Here is a 21,972-nt window from a genome sequence, read left to right as displayed (position 1 = left end):
CCAGAAAAAGGTATGGTAGCAGTATTAAGCAGAGTTCTCTCTGCAGCCAGCACAGAAATAATCCCCACTTCACTCTGTGTATATTTATACTGACAACGGAGATAAAGAAAAGACAACTGTGTTGGTATAACATCATTCAGGAAATCAATAGACAGTTTAGAATGAAAATGAAGAACTATTCATTCTTACTCATTCTTAGGCTGTTATTTTCACTTATTCTAGCCTTTGTAGTAACTCTTATTGCTTTCTTGGAGGCTTGTTGATAAGGATTGCCCTATTTCCTTGTCATAAGGTCTTCTTTAGATAGTTACTATAGTACCTGGCAGGAGTTTTAGGAGAAGAGTGTTTCCTAACCTCATTCTGGAGATGTTATGCCAACATCCTTACAAACACAGACACACTTGAATCGCCTATGGAGAATATAATAAAAATAGAGCTTAGTATACACTTATTAGGAAAGTGTTAAGTGTAATCAGTCAGTTTAAAGCAAGAGTGGGAAGTTGTAAAACATGACGAGCAAACCCTTTCTCACTGTTATTGATGGTTAGTTTTTATGTTTTGGATATGATGGCCTTACAAGCTGAGCCATACATAGTATCCAGAAAAATTCTTAACTTTGTAAAATTATTTTTTTATTGTTTAATGAACATTCAATTTGTTTTAGTTCCAAGCTTCCAATAACACATGGATTTATTAACCATTTATTCAGTCAACACACACTTGTTAACATAGCTCTGTGCCCACCTTTGCACTATCTCCTCACTGCACTTTTTCCTCTTGGTAAGTTTTTAGGGTAAATGGCTAGATTTCTTTGAGGTGATTTTAGAAATAACAGCTCTTTTTCTTTAGCAATCATCTCCTCCCCACTCCCTTTTTGGAAATCCTGGTCTGCCCCGAGAAGTTTGCGTGCTCGGATGCACCCAACGCTTTGCAGCCCCATGGGCTGTAGCTCCTCTGCCCATGTAATCTTCCAGGCAAGAATACTGGAGTGGGTTGCCATTTCCTATTCTGGAATATCCCCGGCCCAGGGATAGAATCTGTGTCTCTTGTATTGGCAAGAGGATTCTTTACCACTAGTGCCACCTGTGAAGCCAACCTGGGGAGCCCCCAGAAGCAGGAGCTTTAAATTCACTTAACCCTGCTGCCCCAGCCATAGTTGGTTGTACCAGGGATAAAGCCTGAGCCGATATGGTAAATCAGATTCTCTTTCCTGAGGAATTGGAATAGAAATATGGAAATTGAGTTGGTGTTAGGTGTTAGAACTGAAAGACCATAGATATGCTGGAGGCTGAGGCTGTCACTTTGGAGCAGAAATGATGGGTCCTCACAGAAGCAATTAAGTGAGTATACAAACTAGTTTGGAAAGAGAGAGAGAGATGGAACAGAATGAGAAGACCTCTGGCCTCAGAGACCAAGACAAGCTGAAAGATTAGCTATTTAATGACTTTGTAGATTCGTTGTCACAGTTGTTACCATACCTGGTTGGGCTCCATGAGCTGCCTCTTACACCCTTCTAAGGATTTTGCCTTCACTCAAGCCTGCTTGACGGGGTGTCTCTTTCTTTAAGCAAATCTCCTCTGACCAGGAGTTGACAGGATGAAGGTCAGTCAGTGTGTGTGTGTGTGTGTGTGTGTGTGTGTGTGTGCTCAGTCATGTCAGACTCTTTGCAACCCCATGGACTGTAGCCTGCCAGGCTCAGAATCAGTGAGCTGATTTAAATACAAAGTGTTCCATTTAAGGTAACTCGAATGTAATAATAATAGACCAAGGACTTACCCTGTGCAAATGCTATACAAATGATCATGTTTAGATACTCAGAACAATTTTCTTGCTGTAAGAGTATTGAGGAATTAGAATATATTGCAAATGTAGGATCTTCCCTTTTTAAATCCATTTAAGAGAACATGTAGAAAGGAACTTTCTCTTTCTGAGAAGGTGAAAGTGACTTAAGGGAGAAATTATATAGCCCACTGTGTCTATGTTGTAGTCATACTGGTTTCAAGAAATTTATGGAAGATCACTGATCATTGTTGCAGTTCAGCCTCCAATTTGTTCAAGGAAATGTGATGTAAGCAAAGACACAGTATAGAATGAAACTTAGTGATTACTAAAAGGTTTATGACTTAATTTCCAGGTTTAAATATAACCATTTCCAATAACAACAACAATAATAATAGTTTTGCTAGATCTACCAGCTAAAAGACTGTTTTTAAGATGTTATTATTTATCCAACTTTTCGGTCATTTTGAAAAATCATCTACAGTTGCCAAAAGGCAGTAACTTCTGAAGTGGGCAAATCTAAACCCAAACTCTGTATTTCTAAAAATCAGTATATTTTCTCTTTTGCAGCCAAATTTTCATACCTGTTCTGCTAAAATTGATGTTACTACCATGGGAACAGGTCTCACAAAGTGCCTTGCTTTCAATTATTTTAAAAGGGAGGCCACTGTTCTCCAGAATTTTATGATCTCATAATAAAGATACTTAGGTACCAAATCACGTGCAAGGTTGTCTTGCTAAAAAACTGTTTTTCTCAGATAAGAAAATATGGAACACAAAATTAAAATGTGATCCAACCAACTAATAATCAACCACAATAGCAAGTGTGAGATAAAAGGACATTATGAAGCCCCAGAGACACACAGGAATGAAAGGCATGGTGGAGATTAGAGTCGTCTATCCTCAAAGTATAAATGTGGGATCATAACAATTTTTTTAACCAATAGTAATGGCTTTAAAATTGCAAATAAGTGTGGGATGGGTATTACAAAGTCTCTCTTGGGAACTATGAGTGTACTGAGTGGTCTTAATGCAAATGTAACAGATGGGATTGCCATTAGAACAGCAGCCATCCCCCATATTCCAAATTGTTTTTGTCCCATTTTCAAATATCCTGTCCCAATGTCAGGCTAGGTGTCAGATGACATGCCCTGGAACTTGGTTTTAAAATCCGACTGCTGTGGCTGCAGAATCAGGTGGCTGCTGGGTTGGAGCATTCTGACAAGGGAACAGGCACAAAGGAAATAACAGATCATCTATCTTGCAAATGTTTCTGGTGTGCCCATTGTATAGCCACTGTTCTAGGTCTTGGGTCATAAGGGTGAAGAAAAGAGAAAATGCCCTTGCTTTTGTGGAGCTTACATTCTACTGGGCTTGGGGGTGGGGGCAGGGTGGCGAGGTGGAGACTGACAATAAAAAATAATAACTAAATATAAATTACGTTGTGTATGTGTGCTAAGTCGCTTCAGTCGTGTCCGACTCTTTGCAACCCTATGGGCCAAAACCTGCCAGACTCCTCTGTCCATGGGATTCTCTAGGCAAGAATACTGGAGAGGGTTGCCATGCCCTCCTCCAGGGGATCTTCTCAACCCAGGGATCAAACCCATGTCTCTTACATCTCCTTCATTGGTAGGTGGGTTCTTTATCACTAGCACCACCTGGGAAGCCATATAAATTATGTTCAGTTCAGTTCAGTTCAGTTCAGTCGCTCAGTCGTGTCTGACTCTTTGCGACCCCATGAATCGCAGCATGCCAGGCCTCCCTATCCATCACCAACTCCCGGAGTTCACTCAGACTCACATCCATCCAGTCGGTGATGCTATCCAGCCATCTCATCCTCTGTCGTCCCCTTCTCCTCCTGCCCCCAATCCCTCCCAGCATCAGAGTCTTTTCCAATGAGTCAACTCTTCGCATGAGGTGGCCAAAGTACTGGAGTTTCAGCTTTAGCATCATTCCTTCCAAAGATGGCGATAAATGCTATAGAAAATTTAGTCTGAAGAAGACAAATGAGAATGAAGAGTGGGGGTGATATAATTTTAGATAAGATGGAAAAAGGCTTGACTGAGAGGGAGACAGATGAAAAAGTGAGCTAGGTTGACATCTGGGGGAAGAATATTCTGGATGGAGGGAATGAACAATTTGTGAAAAGGTTCTCCAGTAGAAGTGTGAGAATGTTTGAGGGACCTCAAAGATATTAATGGAGCTGGATAGGTGTGACTGGGGAAAGATAATGGTAAGAGACAAGCTCAGAGAATGAACAGGGTGAGGTCAGGTGGCACCTTTACAGAACCTGATAGTAAAGAATTTGGCTTTTGCTCTGAATGAGTAGAGAAGTCTTTGCAGGGTTTAAGTGGTAGAGGAACACCATCTGATTTCCATTTTCAGAGGCTCCCTGTGGTTGCCAGTTAGAAGAGCACTGAGATATCCAGATGAGAGACGTTGGTAGTCTGGACAAAACTGCAACAATAACATTGGTGATAAATGATGGTTGGATTCTGTCATGCTGATAGATCAGATGGAGTGTAAGAAAAAGAGGAGTGTGAATAAAAAAATAATAGAATAAAGGAAAGGAAGAAAGGCAGGAACAAGAGGAAGATTGGAGGTAGGGGCTATATGTATGAGTGCATGTGTACAGGGGCTAACTAACACGTCGTTAGGGCTTCTCTGGAGGTCAAATAAAGAATGCCAGGACTTGAGTGCCACCATGTGATTCTTGGTTTCTAGACATACCTGAAACACAAATTTACCCTGGCTGGATTTCTTGAGTGTTAAAATCTGCTGATCCCGAAGTGAAGTTTAGTTGTGTGGTTAGGGTTAGGGTTAGGGTACCCACTGTAAATGTGTTAGACTAGTGGCCTCGATTGGGAAGTTGGATGGGGGAAGCAGTAGGAGAGCAGTGAAAATTTGGGAAGGAGAAAATCTTACCTGCTTCTCTCTCCAGATGATGGTCACCCTGGAGCCTAAGCCTTGGTTTCCAAGGCATGGATAAGATCTTGTGAGGATACATGTCATTATCCCCCAATGCAAATTTCACCATACAAAGGGTAGTACATATATTATTTGCATTTAAGTGCTTTATTATATTGGAATTGCAGTGATATTATTAACATTTGTACAAATGCACAAAATCTTGTCTCTTCTTGCTATAAAGAGATGTAAAAATCTGACCTAGTTGAACAGTCTTAATGAACTCATTGTCCATTGGTAACAATAAATGTCTTCACGATGCAACAAAAAGCTTAACATAAAATTAAACATATTAAATGCTGCTGCAAGTATTTACATGTATGTACCCCCAATTTTTTCTCCTTCCAATAAGGAAGGTGGTTGCTTTACAAATAGACAAACAAACACAAATGCTTTGCTGTTTACAATTCCAAACAACCCCACCCGCCCCAAGTGACAGCACCGTTTTTTGAGGACTTCCTTAGTTAACACTTAGGAAAATGCTAACTTTGTTTTCTTCTTTTAATTCTATTTTTGGACAATACTTATATTCCAATTGTCCTAGAACACTGTATTCGAACTGATCCATTTTTTTTTCCTGGGGCTTTTCGGAAGATCCCAAATCCCATGTCCTCTGTAGGGAGAACATTTCAAGCTTATCTTTTCTCCAAGACAAACCTCAAAGGCAGAACTCCTCTCTCTATGAGGCAGGTGTGGATTTAGCAGAACGAAGAAGGAAAAAGGGTGAGTAGGTCTTCTGTTCTACTGGCTGGCTGGTGGGGAAGGGCCCTTTCTCTGAAACCCCCTCCACTTCAGCATGGTTGATACCTTTCATCGTGTCCTATAGCGTCTATAGGCTTGATATTCTAAAGGAGCAAACTAGATTCTAATGAGCTTATTGTGCATACGATTTTAATGATGTATTTAAAGCTAATTTATTCAAGCTCTCCACATTCTCAGTCCTGAGGCTAAAATGATTCTGTTAAAAAAAAAAGTCCTAGAAAGTTCTATAAAATGAAACTCAATGTAAGAAAATCTTCAATGGCTTCGGAAGAGCTTTCCAAATCCTGGCTTCTAATGAGCTAGATGTTGTAAGTTGGTCTAAATAGAACAGCTGATAATTATTGATCCCCCTGTGATGATAAACTTGGAAAGGTATCAGAGCGCCACTTAAGAGTATTAATCTTTTAACAAATGCTGGCGATTTGGCCTTACCCCCACCCTCTTCAATTTGTGGTTAAATAGCTTTTTTTTTTAAAAAATAGACAATTTATAAGAAAAAAAATATATAAATGCTCTTTAAGCAATTTGGCTATAAGCATTACATCACTGAAAAACTCCACAAGAAATAGTAAAATATTTTGAATGGACATCCACTTCTTCAATTTCACAACATGATGAGCAAGGGTTTTTTTCTGTTTGTTTCTTTTCTTTGTTTTGGTATTGGATTTTACTTTTAAGTTTATTGCTTCAGTGTCTTCTTGTCCTTTCTTAGATTATAATTGTAAAAAAGAGGTGCTGTCCCTAATTACGGTACAAGGCAACACTGTATTTTTGAAACCAAGAATGAAATGGTTAGGGCCACAGTTTTTTCAGCAGCCCAAAGAGACGATGGTGAGGACCTCAGTCCAACATGCACAGTGACGCACAAAAGAATAAGTCTCCTGGCTCCTTCAGGACACTTTGGTTTGGAGGATGAGATAGAAAATTCTTAAGTATAGCATAGTTGCTGCTTCATGTCTGTTACATAACATTTGAAAAAATCATGCTATGAATAAAGGGATAAAGAGTATAAACTGGCTCTTTTCCTTGGCATTCTCGTAGCAGGCTTCACCTAGGCGGATGTGAGTAACGCGTCTTGGCTATGCTACTGGTGAATGCACACAAATGTACCTGGGGCACATATTCCATAAAATATTTTAAATGATGCAGTTCAGAGCCTTAGAGGAAGCTTGGGGGAGGTAGGGGGCTGGGAAGGAAAGAGTGAAGGCAAGTTTGAGGACAGGGAGGAGGTTCGAAAGAGAACGAGAGAAACTGACAAAGATTACAAACGCTAAAGTGCAATTTTAAAATATAAATTATTTTAAAAGCAGAAGAGAGATTCTAAGTCGCTACTGTTCGCATAGGCACATTTTTATTCCAATTTAAACATGTCGTTTCCTTTCCCTTCTCAGATACACTGCATAATGGAACTTGAATGGCTTAAAGCTACTGCACACGGTTTGCGAAGGGACAAGAAAAGCACCAACAAGGCTAAATAGTGCAAGGCATTCTAGGAAGTTGGAGTGCAGTGGGGAGAAGCAGAGATGAAGCTGTTTTTACACTTTAACAAGAGAGCTGTTCCAGTTATAGTTACAGATTCCCTTTAGCTGAACTCTGCTTCCTAAAGGAAAGAGCTTACTTTACAAGTGAAAAAAAAAAAAAAAAGAAATAGATGATTTAAAACTGTTCTGAACATAGATTAAAAAACAACTCACAGAACAATAAAAATCCTTGAAATTTCTATGCACAGAAATCTAAACAGACATTTCCACCAGATGATGGAGAACAGCCATTTGAAACCCTGAAAAAGGAAGATATACACATCGAGAGTAGTTAATTAAGAACTAATCCTTTAAAAACAAGTAGAGCCTACAGAAGAATATTGTTCAAATGGAATGTTTAAAAATAACATTTATTAATAAATATCTTATAAAATTCTAAATTAATAGATTCCTGTTCAAATTTTGCTTTGGTCCTTGAATTCCACTGTATACACACATACATACATATATATTTTCTTAGATGGTTTTTATTAACCAGAAAGAAGCACATTCTATCCTAACTGGATGGCTAGGTTTATAGCAGTTATAGATGCTTAAAACCCCCCAGCCAATGGCTGGTCTTTTCTCACAGCTGGTTGATTTTAATGACAAACTCAACTGACACACGATGATTTACTGAACTAACAGAGCACAACTACCTGAACATTCACTGTGGATGCCCCTCCGTTCAGAACACGTGCTGCGCTTGATTTCATGAACCCGACAGGCTCCAAACAGCAACTGCTCCGAGTAAGTAACCCTTGTGATAAGGACGCAGGCAGTGACAGCATACAAATTGCTCATCCCCACAGGCCGCGTAAAGACTCCGACGGGTAAACACTGATGTACGGAGACAGGAGAGGGCTGAGGGGAAGGGAAAAGGGAAAACATTTAACCTCACACCAGGCCTTAAAATGAGTGCATTCATCCACAGGGAGGATTTCCACTCTACTGTCCCCATATATGTTGAAAAATGTCTTTAGGAGGAACAATTGAGATGGGAATAGCTCAGAGTAGGTGACAACCAACGCGGCAGGAACACTATCAGGCGTCCCTATCTTGGAAGCTAGTTCCCATCACAGGAGGCAGGGGAGGTGCTGTGGAAGTTTCCAGGCCAAGTTGGTAGTGTCTTCAAAGGCAGATTCTGCTGATAGCAACCCACCTGGGAACAAGGAGAGGCAGCGCATTGCTGCCAGCCCTCCCCTCCTAGCATGCGTGTGCTGAAGGTCACTGCAACCCATCTATGACAATATGAATGCGTGGCCTAGTAGCTGGGAGGGAGGGGAGAACAGGGCAGAATGTTTCCTCAGACTGGCAAAAAGTGTGGGGCAAGAAGGATAGATGTTCAGGCACACCAATGATTCTATGATGGTCTGATGAAAGCCAGGCTTTCAAGTGAAATATTTCATATTGATAAGCTGAGTGCTAGATTTGACCAGTGAGCCTTTCTGCTCAGGATTTCAAGAAGCGCTGACGACTCGCTGGCATCTTCCATTTAATCTATTTCCACACCACTAATGAACATACCTAAAGGCCCTGAGTATAACAAGAAGACAGTGTATTCTAATTATACGTTGAGGCCCATTTGCTAACGTGTGTGTGGTTGGTTTGCCTACTTAGCATAAAAAACAGACATAATTGAGCTATACATAATGCACATCAGTCAAACTGTCAAGTTGCTGAATTAAGAAAACTCAGGCAAGTTCTTAACTGCAGAGGCTTTCGGTTTCACAACTAAATATTTCAATTAAGAGGTGGAACAGAAGTAAAGTAAACCATAATTTTAGTGACAGCCCACTCCTTGGACATTCTGATATCACCAGTGGATTTTTAAAAAATCCATTTCATTAAGTGCTATGCATGCAGGAAAGAAAGAAAATATTTTTCACTTAAAGCAAAACAAAAATAAAATAAAAATTAAAAAACCCAAACAAATATTTTAATGAGCTCTTTCTCCTTTTAAGGGGGACACCTAAATGGTCCTAGGAAGGAGTTAGAAAAAAATTATTTTTGATTTCAAAATAGAGATAAGGCTATTAACTGCTTTTTTGAGCTAAATCCTAAACTTCTTATGAAGCCAGTTTGGTTAAACCATTTAGCTATTCCTGCTGGGATTCAAAACAAAATAAAACAATCATGAATTCAGTATTTAAAATACTTAAAAATGATATGTTTGTCTAAAATATAATAGAAAATCCTTTTCTCGTTTTTTTCTTTTTTTCTCTTTTCTCTTTTTTTTTTTTGCTTTTGTTTTTGTTTTGATTTTTTTAGATCATATATCCAAGTTATGAGTTTTCCTGGAAACTCAAAACTTTCTTTTTGAAAGCACTGCATACATGAAAAGATTGTTGATAAATATTGATTTAAAAAGCAAGTTATTAGATAAAACTAAAACTAGTTATAAAAACCATGCTTCATGACCCTTATATTTTCTTTTTTCCTCCAAAATAGATTATTATACTACAGTAAGAGAAAAAAAATCACATCCTTCCCTATTCTGAACTCTTAAAAAAGCTACACATTTTGTAAAATACTGTTCTTTTAAATCCCATAATCTTCCCCTCTCTCTGTCTGTCTCTCTCTGTCTCTGTCTCCCTTTCTCTCTCTCTCTCTCTCTCTCTCTCTCTCTCTCACACACACACACACACACACACACTCATGTTTGGAGGTCAAGCATTCACATAGAGATGAAACACCAGCCCTGCCTAGAGCACTAGAGGAAACATTAGCCCCCATTACTTGTGAGTTGTGATATGAAAACCTTCACCAAGTAAAATGGCTTGTTTCAAGGAGGCACAACTGTCTGCTTTTTATAATGGGAAAGTCCAGAAGAGTTGCTGAAAATGTAAACCAGAATTATGCAGAAGAGTGGAGTAGCCATATCCATGGGATCCTTTCAACAGCCAGAGTGCTTTAACTGTGGTGGAAGGGCTGAGAGCAGCTCTACGGAAACATGAGGTTTTCTTTCTCTCTTTGTTCCTCCAGTAGTTTGTCCACTTTCACCCACCAGAACAGCAAAGACGGTTCCATAGGCTTAAGAAAAAAACAATAATAAATCTTAGGCTATTAGCAGCTGATGACTGAACAATGTAATCCGTGTAGTGAATAGAGCCCTTCTGCATTATTATATAGTACATGGATTTTCAACATTATAGACAGGCCATATAAAACCAGTTGTAATTCGAGGGTGTGATGTTATAGCCTTGCATCGTAATTTGGACTTTCACAATTGAGGCTTATAAAGCTCCCTTCCCTAGTGTCTCCACAGCTGGCATTCAACAGTGCTTCACCTATGGCTAAGCCACCTTTTATTTGTTCTGATTATTAAAAACATTAAATCAGGCACATTAAACGTCTCCTGGTTACTCTTGTGTAAAAAGCAAGAGTTGAATGAACTCCAGCTGTGGGTCACATGCAAGGGAAGCCATGGCTAGGTCCACATTAGGGTTTTTTTTTCCTTTAAACATTATTTTCTTCTTTACATGCAATGCTAAAGGGAAAAAATAAAATAGAAGAAAGTAACAATAAAAAGTCAACAGGGAGCCCAGGTAAAGTGGAAATGGAAAGGAAAATTGGGTAGTCAAGGAAGTGGACCAAGAGGAGGAGGAGGAGTGGCGAGATCCTTGCTGATTTTATTTGGACATCAATGGAGCTTCTATTAATATTTTTTTAATAGTAAGAGAAACAGTTGTGGAAAAGGCTCTATGTTTACCTGGCATTCTGGTGACATCATAGCACAAACTCAACATGAGTTATGATGTCATCAGACTCCACCCCCCCAGTCGCCTTGCAATCTGTTTACCGGACATCTATGCACGCCTCATTTTGGCTAAAAGCTGCAGTTTAACAAGATTCAACATTTCAGGCAAAGGGTTTGACTGATAAGAATGAAACCATGACTATGTACAGAAAGAGTTCAGTTTATAAACAAGTAACTGGTACCAGAAAATTGGAGAAAAGCACCAAAGCATTTCCCAAGCTGATAGATTATTAATTGCATAACTCCCTTTTTTCTTATATAACTAAGTATAAAAGACAACATTTCCATAATAACTATAAAAATGAAAGCCAGTCTTTGAAGGGCTGAGGAGTCTTCCAGGTCTGAGTTAATTCTAAAAATGCCCTTAAAAGAAAGGACGCAGGATATGCAACAGCTCTTCTTGAAGGCAAGGTGCGACCCACAGATTTTTAGAGGATGGGGTTCAGGTCTGTTCTGTGAGTGGTGAGCTGGCTGAGGGTGGAGCTTCCTACCACCTCGCTGACTGCCGAGGAAGTGGTGATGGTGTTATGCTGGATGACCTGCTGCTGCGAGCATGCGGGGGTGGGACTTGCAGGAGGGCTACTCTCTGGACCTAGGAAAAAGCACACAAACACACCAATATAGCTCTTTCCTGGGGTGGGCTCGGAGACTACTCAAAAATGTTGCTAGGGGTTTGCTAGAAATAGAAAGTGTGTCATGCATTTTCTCTGGGAGGTTAATTTCAAAACTTTCAACTGTCGGTCACAAAGCTATGCCTTCCCAGTTTACAGTTACCAACAAAGCCATGCCTTCTAGGTCAGCAACATGACTGGATGTGTTTGAGTCACGGCCTGTGAAGTCCCTATCTTGTCTTTTCAAAGATCCATACGTATATCAAATGTGGAAAAATACTCACATGTGGTGGGAGAATCTGTGCTGCTCAATCTAAAAAATTATTTGAAAAGAAAACGACCTTCAGCTGTAAATCCCCGCTCCTCCCACTGTTCCCTACTGAATTAGCATTGAACCTATTGATGTTCCAGGTTCCAATATTGGGATCTAGAAAAAGGGATCCACTTTACCTATTGGTAAACTGAGACAAGCTCACTCGCTTTTCAGCCCAGTGAATAACAGGCAGCGTATCCTGGGGCACTGGATATGATTCATCTGAAGCCTGTTTCCCAGCCCATAAAAAACTGCTAGCCCACTGGTAATTGGGCTCCTACTGGCTGCAAAATTGGAATTTGGTGGGATTTTTACAACATGAAATGCCAGAGAATGTCTAGCCATAAATGATCAAGAGGTGGTGGGCGTGGTGATGAACAAGGGTCGGAAAAGAAGGATTCCCCCTGGTGCAGTAGTCTGGCAGCTGCTCAAGAATTCTTGCACTTTATCCACCTAGGTGTGCAGTCTAGACTTTACTTTTGTTCTTTCAATAAATCCAATATGAAACTAGTGGCAAAAACCTGGACACTTAAAAAAAAGCAAAAAAGTCAATGACTTACTGAGATATCCTTGTGATTCTTTCTGCATGGCTGTTATGGGGCAGTCTTTATGTGTTAACAACAGCTGCTTCAGCTGTGCCACCTCGTTCTTCAACATGGACACTTCGTTCTGGAAAGAGACAGATCAGCATCATGTTAAGAAGACCAGAGAAAACAAACCAAAGGCCCCATGCACTTTCAACACTGAACTGGTACACTTCTGTTACATCTGAATGACATTAATACCATTATCATACAACAAGATTCACCTGAAAATGTGTAGCTTGCCTTCAATTTGTCCCTCAGTCTTACCAGGGGCTTTCTGAAGAGACTAGGTTTTCAATCAAGAGCTGAATTCTATGAAAAGTTACTTGGGTGGGAACTCTCCATTCTACAATGACTGCGTGACTCTAGGCAGGTAACATAACCCAGCTAAGTTCCAACAACCTTGGATGGGGATGAAAATAGTAGAAAGTTCTTTGAGTTGTTGTGGGGATTAAATGAGGTAATAGAAGCAAATACGCACAGCAATGTCTAGCACATACTATGCATTCAGTACATTTAGCTCTCATGGCAATTATCTTCAGGCTACCTTACAGGCTAACACTGATCATGAGTAGAAGGTGAAGGTGAGACACTGGGAAGAATTGTGTGGCGGGATGGTTCACTTCAAACTTAAATGCCCTCAGAATAAGCTGATTCCCTCAAAGTTCTTAATAGGCTACAATTCAACAGAGCACGTCCCTATGCCTGATGCCACTTAGGAGAAGGCACGGAAGGGTATGGTGCAAATGCTGGTCCTCTACTAGTGGAATCGGGTTAGTCCAGGCAGGCAAAGGACAACAGAGTTTAGGACCGTGATGGAATTAATTTGATTGGTTCATTGATTAGTTTGGCTAATTTCAGTCTATATAAACTCCTTTCCCCCTCAATATCAGGGTATTGTGGATTGTGTGTGCATCTTAAAAATTGACTTAGGTAAGTATCTCACATCTCCACTTTATGTAGTAATTTTAAAAGACAGGTTCAAGGTTCATAGTTTGTGGAATAATGTATGTGGCACCATTGTCTACAAGCACAGTTGTCTACTACTATGTGGATTTTTCCATAGATAGAGTGCGACATGATTAGCAGTTGACTGAGTCTGAGGATGCAGAACCATGGATACAGAGGGCTGACTATGGGACTTGAGCATAAATGGATTATGGTATCTGAGGCTAGCCAATACCCAGGGACAACTGTATAAATGTAGAATAGACTCTTCCAAGGTGCTTCCACTTGATAAAAGTAAACTGTAAATGTAGCACTAGCTCACATAAGCCGTTTTACAGTTGTGATAAATAATACCTTCTCTTTGACCAGTGTTCTTTGTGGCTGCCAGGCATTACATGCCACATGAAAGAGACTTTAAAAAAGCATGCACACAGAAAAAGGTGTTTTAACATTGCTGTCATTAAGTTGTATCTACACTTTCAATATGAACTTGGCTTTTCAGGCATGTATTTATCACCTAGGAGAGTAAGTTTGGAATTCTAGAAGTTAATTAAAAATTTTTTTGGAAACTTGTTTCAAAGAATACTTCCTATTTCCAAATTCATTTGCAAAATACATTATAAGCAATCAAATGTTGAGTAGCATAAATAAAAAAATAATAAAAATCTCTTCTACAAAGGCTTTTCTCTTCTCTGAACTAAACAAAATACAAATGTCTATCAGATGAAAGGGTGGAGGGAAGAATCAACTAGGAGACTGGGATAAACATAAATACACTACTATATACAAAATAACTAATAAGGACCTACTTTATAGCACAGGGAACTCTACTCAGTATTCTGTAAAAACCTGCATGGGAAGAGAATCTAAAAAAGAATGGATATATGTATATGTATAATAGAGTCACTGCTGTACACCTGACACTAACACAACATTATAAAGTAACTATAATAAAAATTTTAAAAGAATGCCTATCTGATAAATTAGCATTCATGATGAATACATCACTTAATTTCACAGGAAAATTGCTCTTAAATTTGAGAACGTTCAGGAAGGTGAGCTGCGCTTCCACCTCCAAATAAGTATGATTGATAATGGGCCCTGTCAAAGCTGAAAGTGACCCTTGTCACTTTAGGGGTCAACAGGACAACTTTATTTATAGGACAATTTATTTCAGCCTTAAACACGATTTTTTTCCCTCTGATTTTATGCTCATGTAAATTCAGACAGTCTTCCTTGCTTTTCCCAGGTCTCCTTCTGCTTAAAATAGCCTGTGTAAAAGAAAGGTACTTTTAGACCATCAAGTATAAGGCAACCCCTGGTTAAAAACAGACACAAACTGAACAAAAAAACGAGAAAAAGAAAACTAAGATGTATGAATGTGTATATGCTGCTGCTGCTGCTGCTAAATTGCTTCAGTCGTGTCTGACTCTGTGCAACCCCATAGACGGCAGCCCACCAGGCTCCCCCGTCCCTGGGATTCTCCAGGCAAGAACACTGGGGTGGGTTGCCATTGCCTTCTCCAATGCATGAAAGTGAAAAGTGAAAGTGAAGTCGCTCAGTCGTGTCTAACTCTTAGCGATCCCATGGACTGCAGCCTACCAGGCTCCTCCATCCATGAGATTTTCCAGGCAAGAGTACTGGAGTGGGGTGCCATTGCCTTCTCCATGAATGTGTATATATTTGGCCTCAAAGTGAAATGTGATGATTTTAGTGGCATTTTTGTCTATGGATAGCAAAGCACTTTATTAATAAAACAATATGTTGTAAGTATAGAACCTGAAGCCCTGGGGGTAGTGAGAGTCTGTAAAAATATAGGAACCTGGAGATGACTAACCATTATTTAAAAGCACCGTGATGACTGACCATTTAAAGATATATGTGAATATGGACATATTTCTTAGAGTAATATATAATCATTTAGCTATGTTATAACTGGAAAATGAATGTTAATTAATATTCTCCATAGACAGAACTATTAGCCTCTGTCTCATTTATATCATGCACACATAAATATGATGCTGATAAGGACTAAATAAAAGTCTAATGGCCATAAAAACAACAGAAATTCATGGGGAAACTTCCAGTAGAAAAAGGAACTCTCAAATGAGGGTTGAGAATAACAAGGTTTGGCTTCCCCAATTGCTATACCAACCTAGTGTAAAACAAGGTGGCTGGACTAGTTTTCTAGTTACTTTCTGTAAGATAGTTTTTTATTCTTATTTCCCAGACCTGGGATTGAAACTGTGTCCCCTGCAGTGGGAGCATGAAGTCTTAACCACTGATCTCTAGGGAAGTCCCAGTTTTTTATTCTATGTTTCTGTGTCACTTTCTATTGAGAATGCTAATTACCTAATAATCTAATGAAGGTCTCCATCTGGATTTTTAATTCACTAATTAACTGCTTTTGGTATTCTCAAATGGGCTCAGATATCAAGTCTTACGTTTCCTAAGGGAGCCAGTTCTAGCATCCCCTTTACTTCCACATCTTATCAGGGCAGATTCCAAAGGAATATTTATGGTTTCACTTTTATGGAAAATTTCAAGCCCATATCTCACATGTACATTGTGAGAGTCTATTAGAGCCTTCCTCAGATTCCATAAGGGAGCCTCTGAGTTAAGAAAGGTTGAGAATCACTGCCCTAGAGGAAGCAGAGTTCACTATGCACAAGCATCATCCATCCATATTGATAGGTACTGACAGATATCAATCTGTGCTGATAGACCAATGATGTAGGAAATACACAAACACTAGACACATTGTAAACAAAAATTCTTTTCAAGGTAACATTACTAGAAGTCACCTTGAATACATTTTGGAAGAGAACAATCAGACAGCAAATGTTTCAAAATGCATGAAAGAAATCAAAAGTGGCCTGCAGTTCTGCTAGGGAAATTAAGAAAAAAAACACACACAGGACTTCTGCAGGCATTTTCTTATTCTGAATTACCTTGCTTTATGAACTGAGGCAAATCACCAATTTTTTTACTCCCCTGTGTAGGTTATAACTATAGGTCTTCATACATAAGCACTTTGCAAGAGCAAAGTATTAGTAATGAGGGGCTTCCCAGGTGGTTCAAAGATAAAGAATCTGCCTGCAATGCAGGAGACCTGGGTTTGATCCCTGGGTTGGGAAGATCCCCTGGAGAAGGGAATGACTACCCACTTTAGTATTCTTGCCTGGAGAATTCCATGGACAGAGGAGCCTGGTGGGCTATAGTCCATGGGGTCGCAAAGAGTCAGACATGACTGAGAGACTAACACTTTCTTTTTTAACTATTGATTCTCCTGCTGAAATCAGCCTTTAATTTTTTTTGCCTTTTTTCTAAACCAGTTTGGGTTTGCTACTTAAAAGGTTAGCTATTTAAATAGGGACTGTGAGAGTATAGATGTGGTTAGATTAATCTGTTCTTAAATCCATAAAGTTGCCTTGGGATGAAGTAGCACCCCTATAGAGACATTCAACACTATAGTAATGTACTTGAAACAAGGACTCCAAGAAGTCCCTAAGAACTACATTTTCAGTTTTTGGCTTTGGGGATGTCATTTTGTTAATATGATAAACTCAGAATGCTTTTTGATGCAAGCAGTAGTCCATGCCAAAAACATAATTATCAAAATGATCCCTACAACATAGTCCCCCTGCCCATTGGTTTTTTTTTCCGTATAGATTAACTGAGGCCAGGTTTTGTTCATTCTAAAACAAAGGACTTTCAATTTGTACAGCAACAGTTCCCATCTGGCCTTTTCTTGTGCCAAGTCCCAAACCTGGGCTTGTGTGTCGAAAATTTCAGCAGCGACTTAGGCCATGTGTCTTTGCACTGAAAAAGAAAAGCAATTATTTCCATGGGTGACCAGATGATTTCCATATCATCTACTGAACACAAGCAATCCACTGAGTACCACATTAGCCGATGGTGAAGTTAGAACTGATCTTAGCTACTCTCTCAGTGAAAAGAATGTGGATTCTTTCGTAGTTTAAGAACTTTCTAGAATGAAAGATCACAGAGCAGTGGGTTAGGTCAAGAGAAGCCTTGCTTGGGTCTTCATCCTACTACTTGCTTATTGTGTGACTTTTGGGAAGACTCCTCATGTCCTCCGAGCCTCAGTTTCTTCCTAAATAAAATGTAAAATTGGTGGTTTTTAATATTCCCCTCAACTCCTATACTTGCATTGACCTCTTGGGCAGAGATTTGTTGTCAGATGAGGAAATGAATTTTGGGAGTTGATTTTGTTTGCTCAGCTCTGATTTTTCCAATCTGAAGCTCTGCAGCCTAACCAGAAGGTTCTATGCTGGAAAACAACTCAAAGGTGGCAGCTGGCCATCCAGACCTTGGATATTCCTTTTGGCGAGAGTTTGTTTGTTTAGCACCTTCCATTTCTGTTTACTTAAAATTTGACTCACTGGATCAGCCTCAAGAGAGACACCTTTTTCTTTTGACAAAGGTCCAGTGAGAGAGAGAGAGAGGGGTCATTCAAAGGTAGCAGAATCTGCATCTCCTCTCCAGCATCACATGGCCTGATATAGAGCTCTCAGCATCCCCGAAGACACGGAACCCCTGTGGTCTCTGTCCCTCTGAAGCAAAGCAGTGGTTGGAAAACACCAACAACTCAGCCTTTTCAGAGACTGTCCTTCCTCAGGCACTGCTTTAACAACCAAAAATATTGGTGCCTGTTGAATGAGACTTTTTTTTCTGGTTTTCAGAGATTAGATTTCTAGTATCTTTTATCCTTAGCCATTTTTGCTCTTACAATGTGGTAATTAATAGATTCTGTTCTCATAAAGGAAATGTTTACCTTATATGTTAATATCTTATAGGTTAAGTAAATGCTAAAACATATATGCCTATGTCAAGGCGTGAACCCATCTGACCTCAAAGTAACCAACATCCTTTGTCTCCCTGGCTGGCTGCTATGACCCCCCCTGCTCCATGTCTTCAGGGTCTAGGGTGACAGTCGATACCCTGGAGTCATTCTGCAAGGACTCATTTTAGTTAAAATTGATATAAAATTTCTCAGCATCTGATTACTGTCAGCTGGCTATTCAGGGCTCCTCCATCTAGCTCAGTGGGTCTCACTCAGGGGTAATTTTAAGCCCCCACAGAGGATACTTGACAATGTCTAGAGGCTTTTTGGTTGTCAAAATTTAGGGGTGGGGTGGAGGGTGCTACTGATATCTAGTGGGTAGAGGTCAAGGGTATTGGTAAATATGTTCAATGCACAGGAGAATAATTGATAACAAAGAATAATTGATAATTATTATTCTTGGTAATAGTGCCAAGATTGAGAAAACCTGCACCCGTTCATGGTCCTCTTGCAGACCTCAGAACTGGTAGCAAATTCCAGGGATGCTCACATTTCAGTCATTAGAAAACCACTGCTGTGATATTTGCTAGGTCACATTCACCAGAACTTTTATTTACTTAACATGTTTGTACAAATTAACTCATTTTTAAAAATGATTTAGCCTGGCCCTGACCAAAAATAATCTGTGAAACTGAAGTTTTGATGTTCTGATTACATTTTTCAATACACATAAAAATTAACAGACAATTATTAATGTTAAAAGTGCCTACCCACATTCCACCTAAAAGCTTCTCACATATGACTATGCCTGCCAGATTCTAGAATTACAGACTTTCAAGTCAGAGTGGCTTCAGAGAGATGTCTGTGTTCAGCCAAACTCTGTGGCTTGATTCCCTTAAATCACATCTTTGCCAAGTAGTCAGGCAGCTAGTTCTTGGACACTCCAGTGATGGGGAGCTCATTCATTTATTCAACAAACAAATATTGAGTACAGACACTAAGGAACTCTTCAGGCTAGACCTAACACTAGAAAAAGGGGGTAGGTGGTTGGGTAAGAGGGTAAGAATAGAGTCTCCACCTTTATCCAAGGTTCGTACAAGCTAGTGTGACTTCCCCCATATCTACTGTATATGTTTCCCAGTTTCTTTCTCATGTCCATCATTAAAAGAATGATAAATTTGAGGCGGGGAGGGAAGAGTGAACATCCATAAATTATAAGAGTCAGTCCATGAATAACCCAAACTTTCTTGTACACTTTTCAGTTTGTACACTGAATGTCCTAAGGTCATTTCCATTTAATGGAATTAAACATGCGAAGGCTTTGGAGGTTTGGCACCCTAATTGCTCCTTTCTAAGGATCCACAGAGGATGTGGGAGTGGGTGAAGATGACCTATGAACTCCTGAGGAGCAGACTTTCTCTATTTTGGGCACTTTCCCCTCTTATCTCCATCTTTAGCTGTTTTCTCTATTCCTGGAAGCACTGGGCTCTAATCTACAATTTTACTCTTATCCTTGGGCTGCTTGTCACATATCTAATACTTGTTTTCTTCTTGGGCTGGTGAACAGTGTCCTCCTTTCTGTGTGGGAACAAATGCCCTGAACTGCATCTTTTGTATGACATGAAGCCTGCTGGAGACGCCCCAGGTACCAGAGTTTCTCAAATGCTCCTAGAATTGGCCTTGTTATGAAATGTCCCTCAGTGAGTCACCCATGAGAAAGCAAAAATAACGCAAGATTCAAATCTTGTCAAGTCTGAAAATGAGGTAGAAACGTGTGCCTTTTCTTATGAAGCAAAATAATCTACACAAACTTTTCTTCCATTAAACAAAAATACAGACAATCTAGTGTAAGCTGAAGCAACCCGCTCACCCAGGGAACAGAAAGGGCTGCCTTCTAGTTGAAGACTTACTATGTGCCAGGCATTGTGCAAACAGTTTTGCAGACTATTAGTTCATTTATTCCTCCCAACAAATTTATGAGGTTATTATTCCCATTTTACAGATGAGGAAACTAAGAGCCAGAGAGATTTAACACTGCAAGGAGGTGCTGAACAAGAGTTTCAACCTCTGTCTGACCAAAGCTTCTGCTCTCAACCCTATAACTTAGGTGGGCAGGGTCTCCCGCCTCAGAGCAAAGGCATGAAAACCGAATGGTGGTTTTGTTTTGCAGAGCGTCTAAGAATTAATCAAGCCTGAGAAGTAAGCCTGCAGTTGCTCTGTGGCTTAGGTCAACAAGTGCCTGCCGGGCCAGGAAATGCCAATGGTACACAGGGCCTTTGAGTCCCGGGAAAGACAGTGGCCTGCACCTGAAGCTGCATGTTTGTCTGGGTGAGCTCTTCTGCTTTCTTTTCCAGTGACATCACCCAGACCTTCCTCTTCTGTCTGCAGCGGGTGGCGGCCGCCCGGTTCCGTTCCAGAAATTTCCGCCGCCTCTCGTCAGGATCCTCATCCACCACCCTTCGCCGGCGCCCCCCTGTGGGCTGGGGCGGCTGTATTGTCTGGGTGGGCTGCATCTGTTGTGTTGCTGGTGAAACCTGCTGGGGAAGAGAGGGAGGAGGTGATGGGGAGAGAGAAGGGATGGCTGGGTAAGGTGTTGAAATGTGAAGTACAGGCAGCCCCTTGCTTTAGTTAGCACATCAAACTTGTTTTGCTAAGAGTGAAGTCACACTCATGAAGAGGAAAAGCATCACCCAGTTATCTCCTATGATATTTTGGCAAGATACAGGGATGACGTGCAAAAAGAGAGTCAAGTAGATTCCCCCCCTCCCTCGACTGGCATTTGGCTGAATCATGATGAAAGAAACACTTTTCTTCCTCCTTAGATGTTAAAAATGTTTTATTTGAGGTGCTTTGTAAAATTTGAAAGTGCCCACGTATAGTGACGGATGAAAACAGAGAGGTAGGGGTGACTATCACCGTATTGATGGGTCTGCTGTCATCTGCAGAAATCTCCTTCAGGGCAGGTTGTGAATGCCTTTCATTCTAACGGTGTCAAAACCCTGTTCCTAGAATACACCTCAGGGATGGCATCACCACTGTGACTCTTATCAAAAGAACCCTGTGAAGCCTGGAAAGCACCTGAAATCCTTTTGTCACAACATCACAGTTCTTAACCAAAGGTCTTGTGGGACCAAACTCCATTTGGGTCTCTCTCCTCCTCCGAGCCTGACTAAGGCTGATGAGATTATAGGAGATGGCGAGTGGGTGAATTTCTAGGTGACTGGGAAGCGTGACCTCTGAAAGCCCATCCTGAAGCAGCCCTGAGCCCTGTTAATACATGGTGTCTACTGACACGGAGGGATGGTTGTATAGCACCATCTATTATATTATAAGGAAATCCCAGGAGTGGCAAAGCACTTTATTAAAATGTTTTACTATGCTTCTAAATTCCCTGTAAGGTCTGCAAGAGGCTCAGCAACATGTAGGGTTTCAGGGACCCCCACACGTGTAGCTTTATTTCCCTTCATACAGCAGACACTCAGCACCTAGTGAAATTTCTATGACTGACTCTTTATGTGTCTGAACACCTAATGCTTCCCTAATGCACTTCACTCCTTCCCCTTTCTTCATTCTCAATAAAGGTTTTTTTTTTTTTTCCCTTCCCTCTCATTGCTCAGTCACTCAGGCTTATGGTGTAATACCTATAAATTTGTTTTACAAGAGGCATTTAACCTGCAGAAATAACAGGCAAAAAGTTTTAAAAATGAAACCCAGCCACCTTTTCTACCACATTCCAACCCTATGATTGAAACCAATCAGAACGACTATACTTGTACTAATAATGGCTCCTGGTTGCCCATCAGCTGACTAACGATATATTTTAATCCTAAACTCTATCAAACTATACATTACTAAAGAATTAGGCTTGGGACTGAGGTTGGATAGCATCTCAGTAATTTTTTTTTTAAAGCTAAGACATTT

General features: G+C 40.2%; 1 protein-coding gene across 2 annotated transcripts in view; it reads right to left on the bottom strand.

The window, feature by feature from the left end:
- Window positions 1-4,841: 4,841 nt before the first annotated feature.
- CREB5 (cAMP responsive element binding protein 5) overlaps window positions 4,842-21,972 on the bottom strand; it is a 439,577-nt gene continuing 422,446 nt past the window's right edge. The window contains exons 9-11 of one of the 2 annotated variants that reach the window (XM_070369471.1): window positions 20,358-20,588; window positions 12,273-12,381; window positions 4,842-11,380 (exon numbers count right to left, since the gene is read on the bottom strand). In XM_070369471.1, the coding sequence (XP_070225572.1) occupies window positions 11,217-11,380; window positions 12,273-12,381; window positions 20,358-20,588 (504 nt within the window). In that variant the 3' untranslated portion in view covers window positions 4,842-11,216. The remainder of the gene's footprint in view (window positions 11,381-12,272; window positions 12,382-20,357; window positions 20,589-21,972) is intronic. The other variant, XM_070369473.1, reaches the window with a different exon arrangement.

The sequence above is a fragment of the Bos mutus genome, chromosome 4 (assembly GCF_027580195.1).
Source record: "Bos mutus isolate GX-2022 chromosome 4, NWIPB_WYAK_1.1, whole genome shotgun sequence".
NCBI classification, from domain to species: Eukaryota; Metazoa; Chordata; class Mammalia; order Artiodactyla; family Bovidae; genus Bos; species Bos mutus.
Note: the sequence above shows the minus strand (reverse complement) of the source record. Positions and strands in the feature narration are given on the sequence as shown.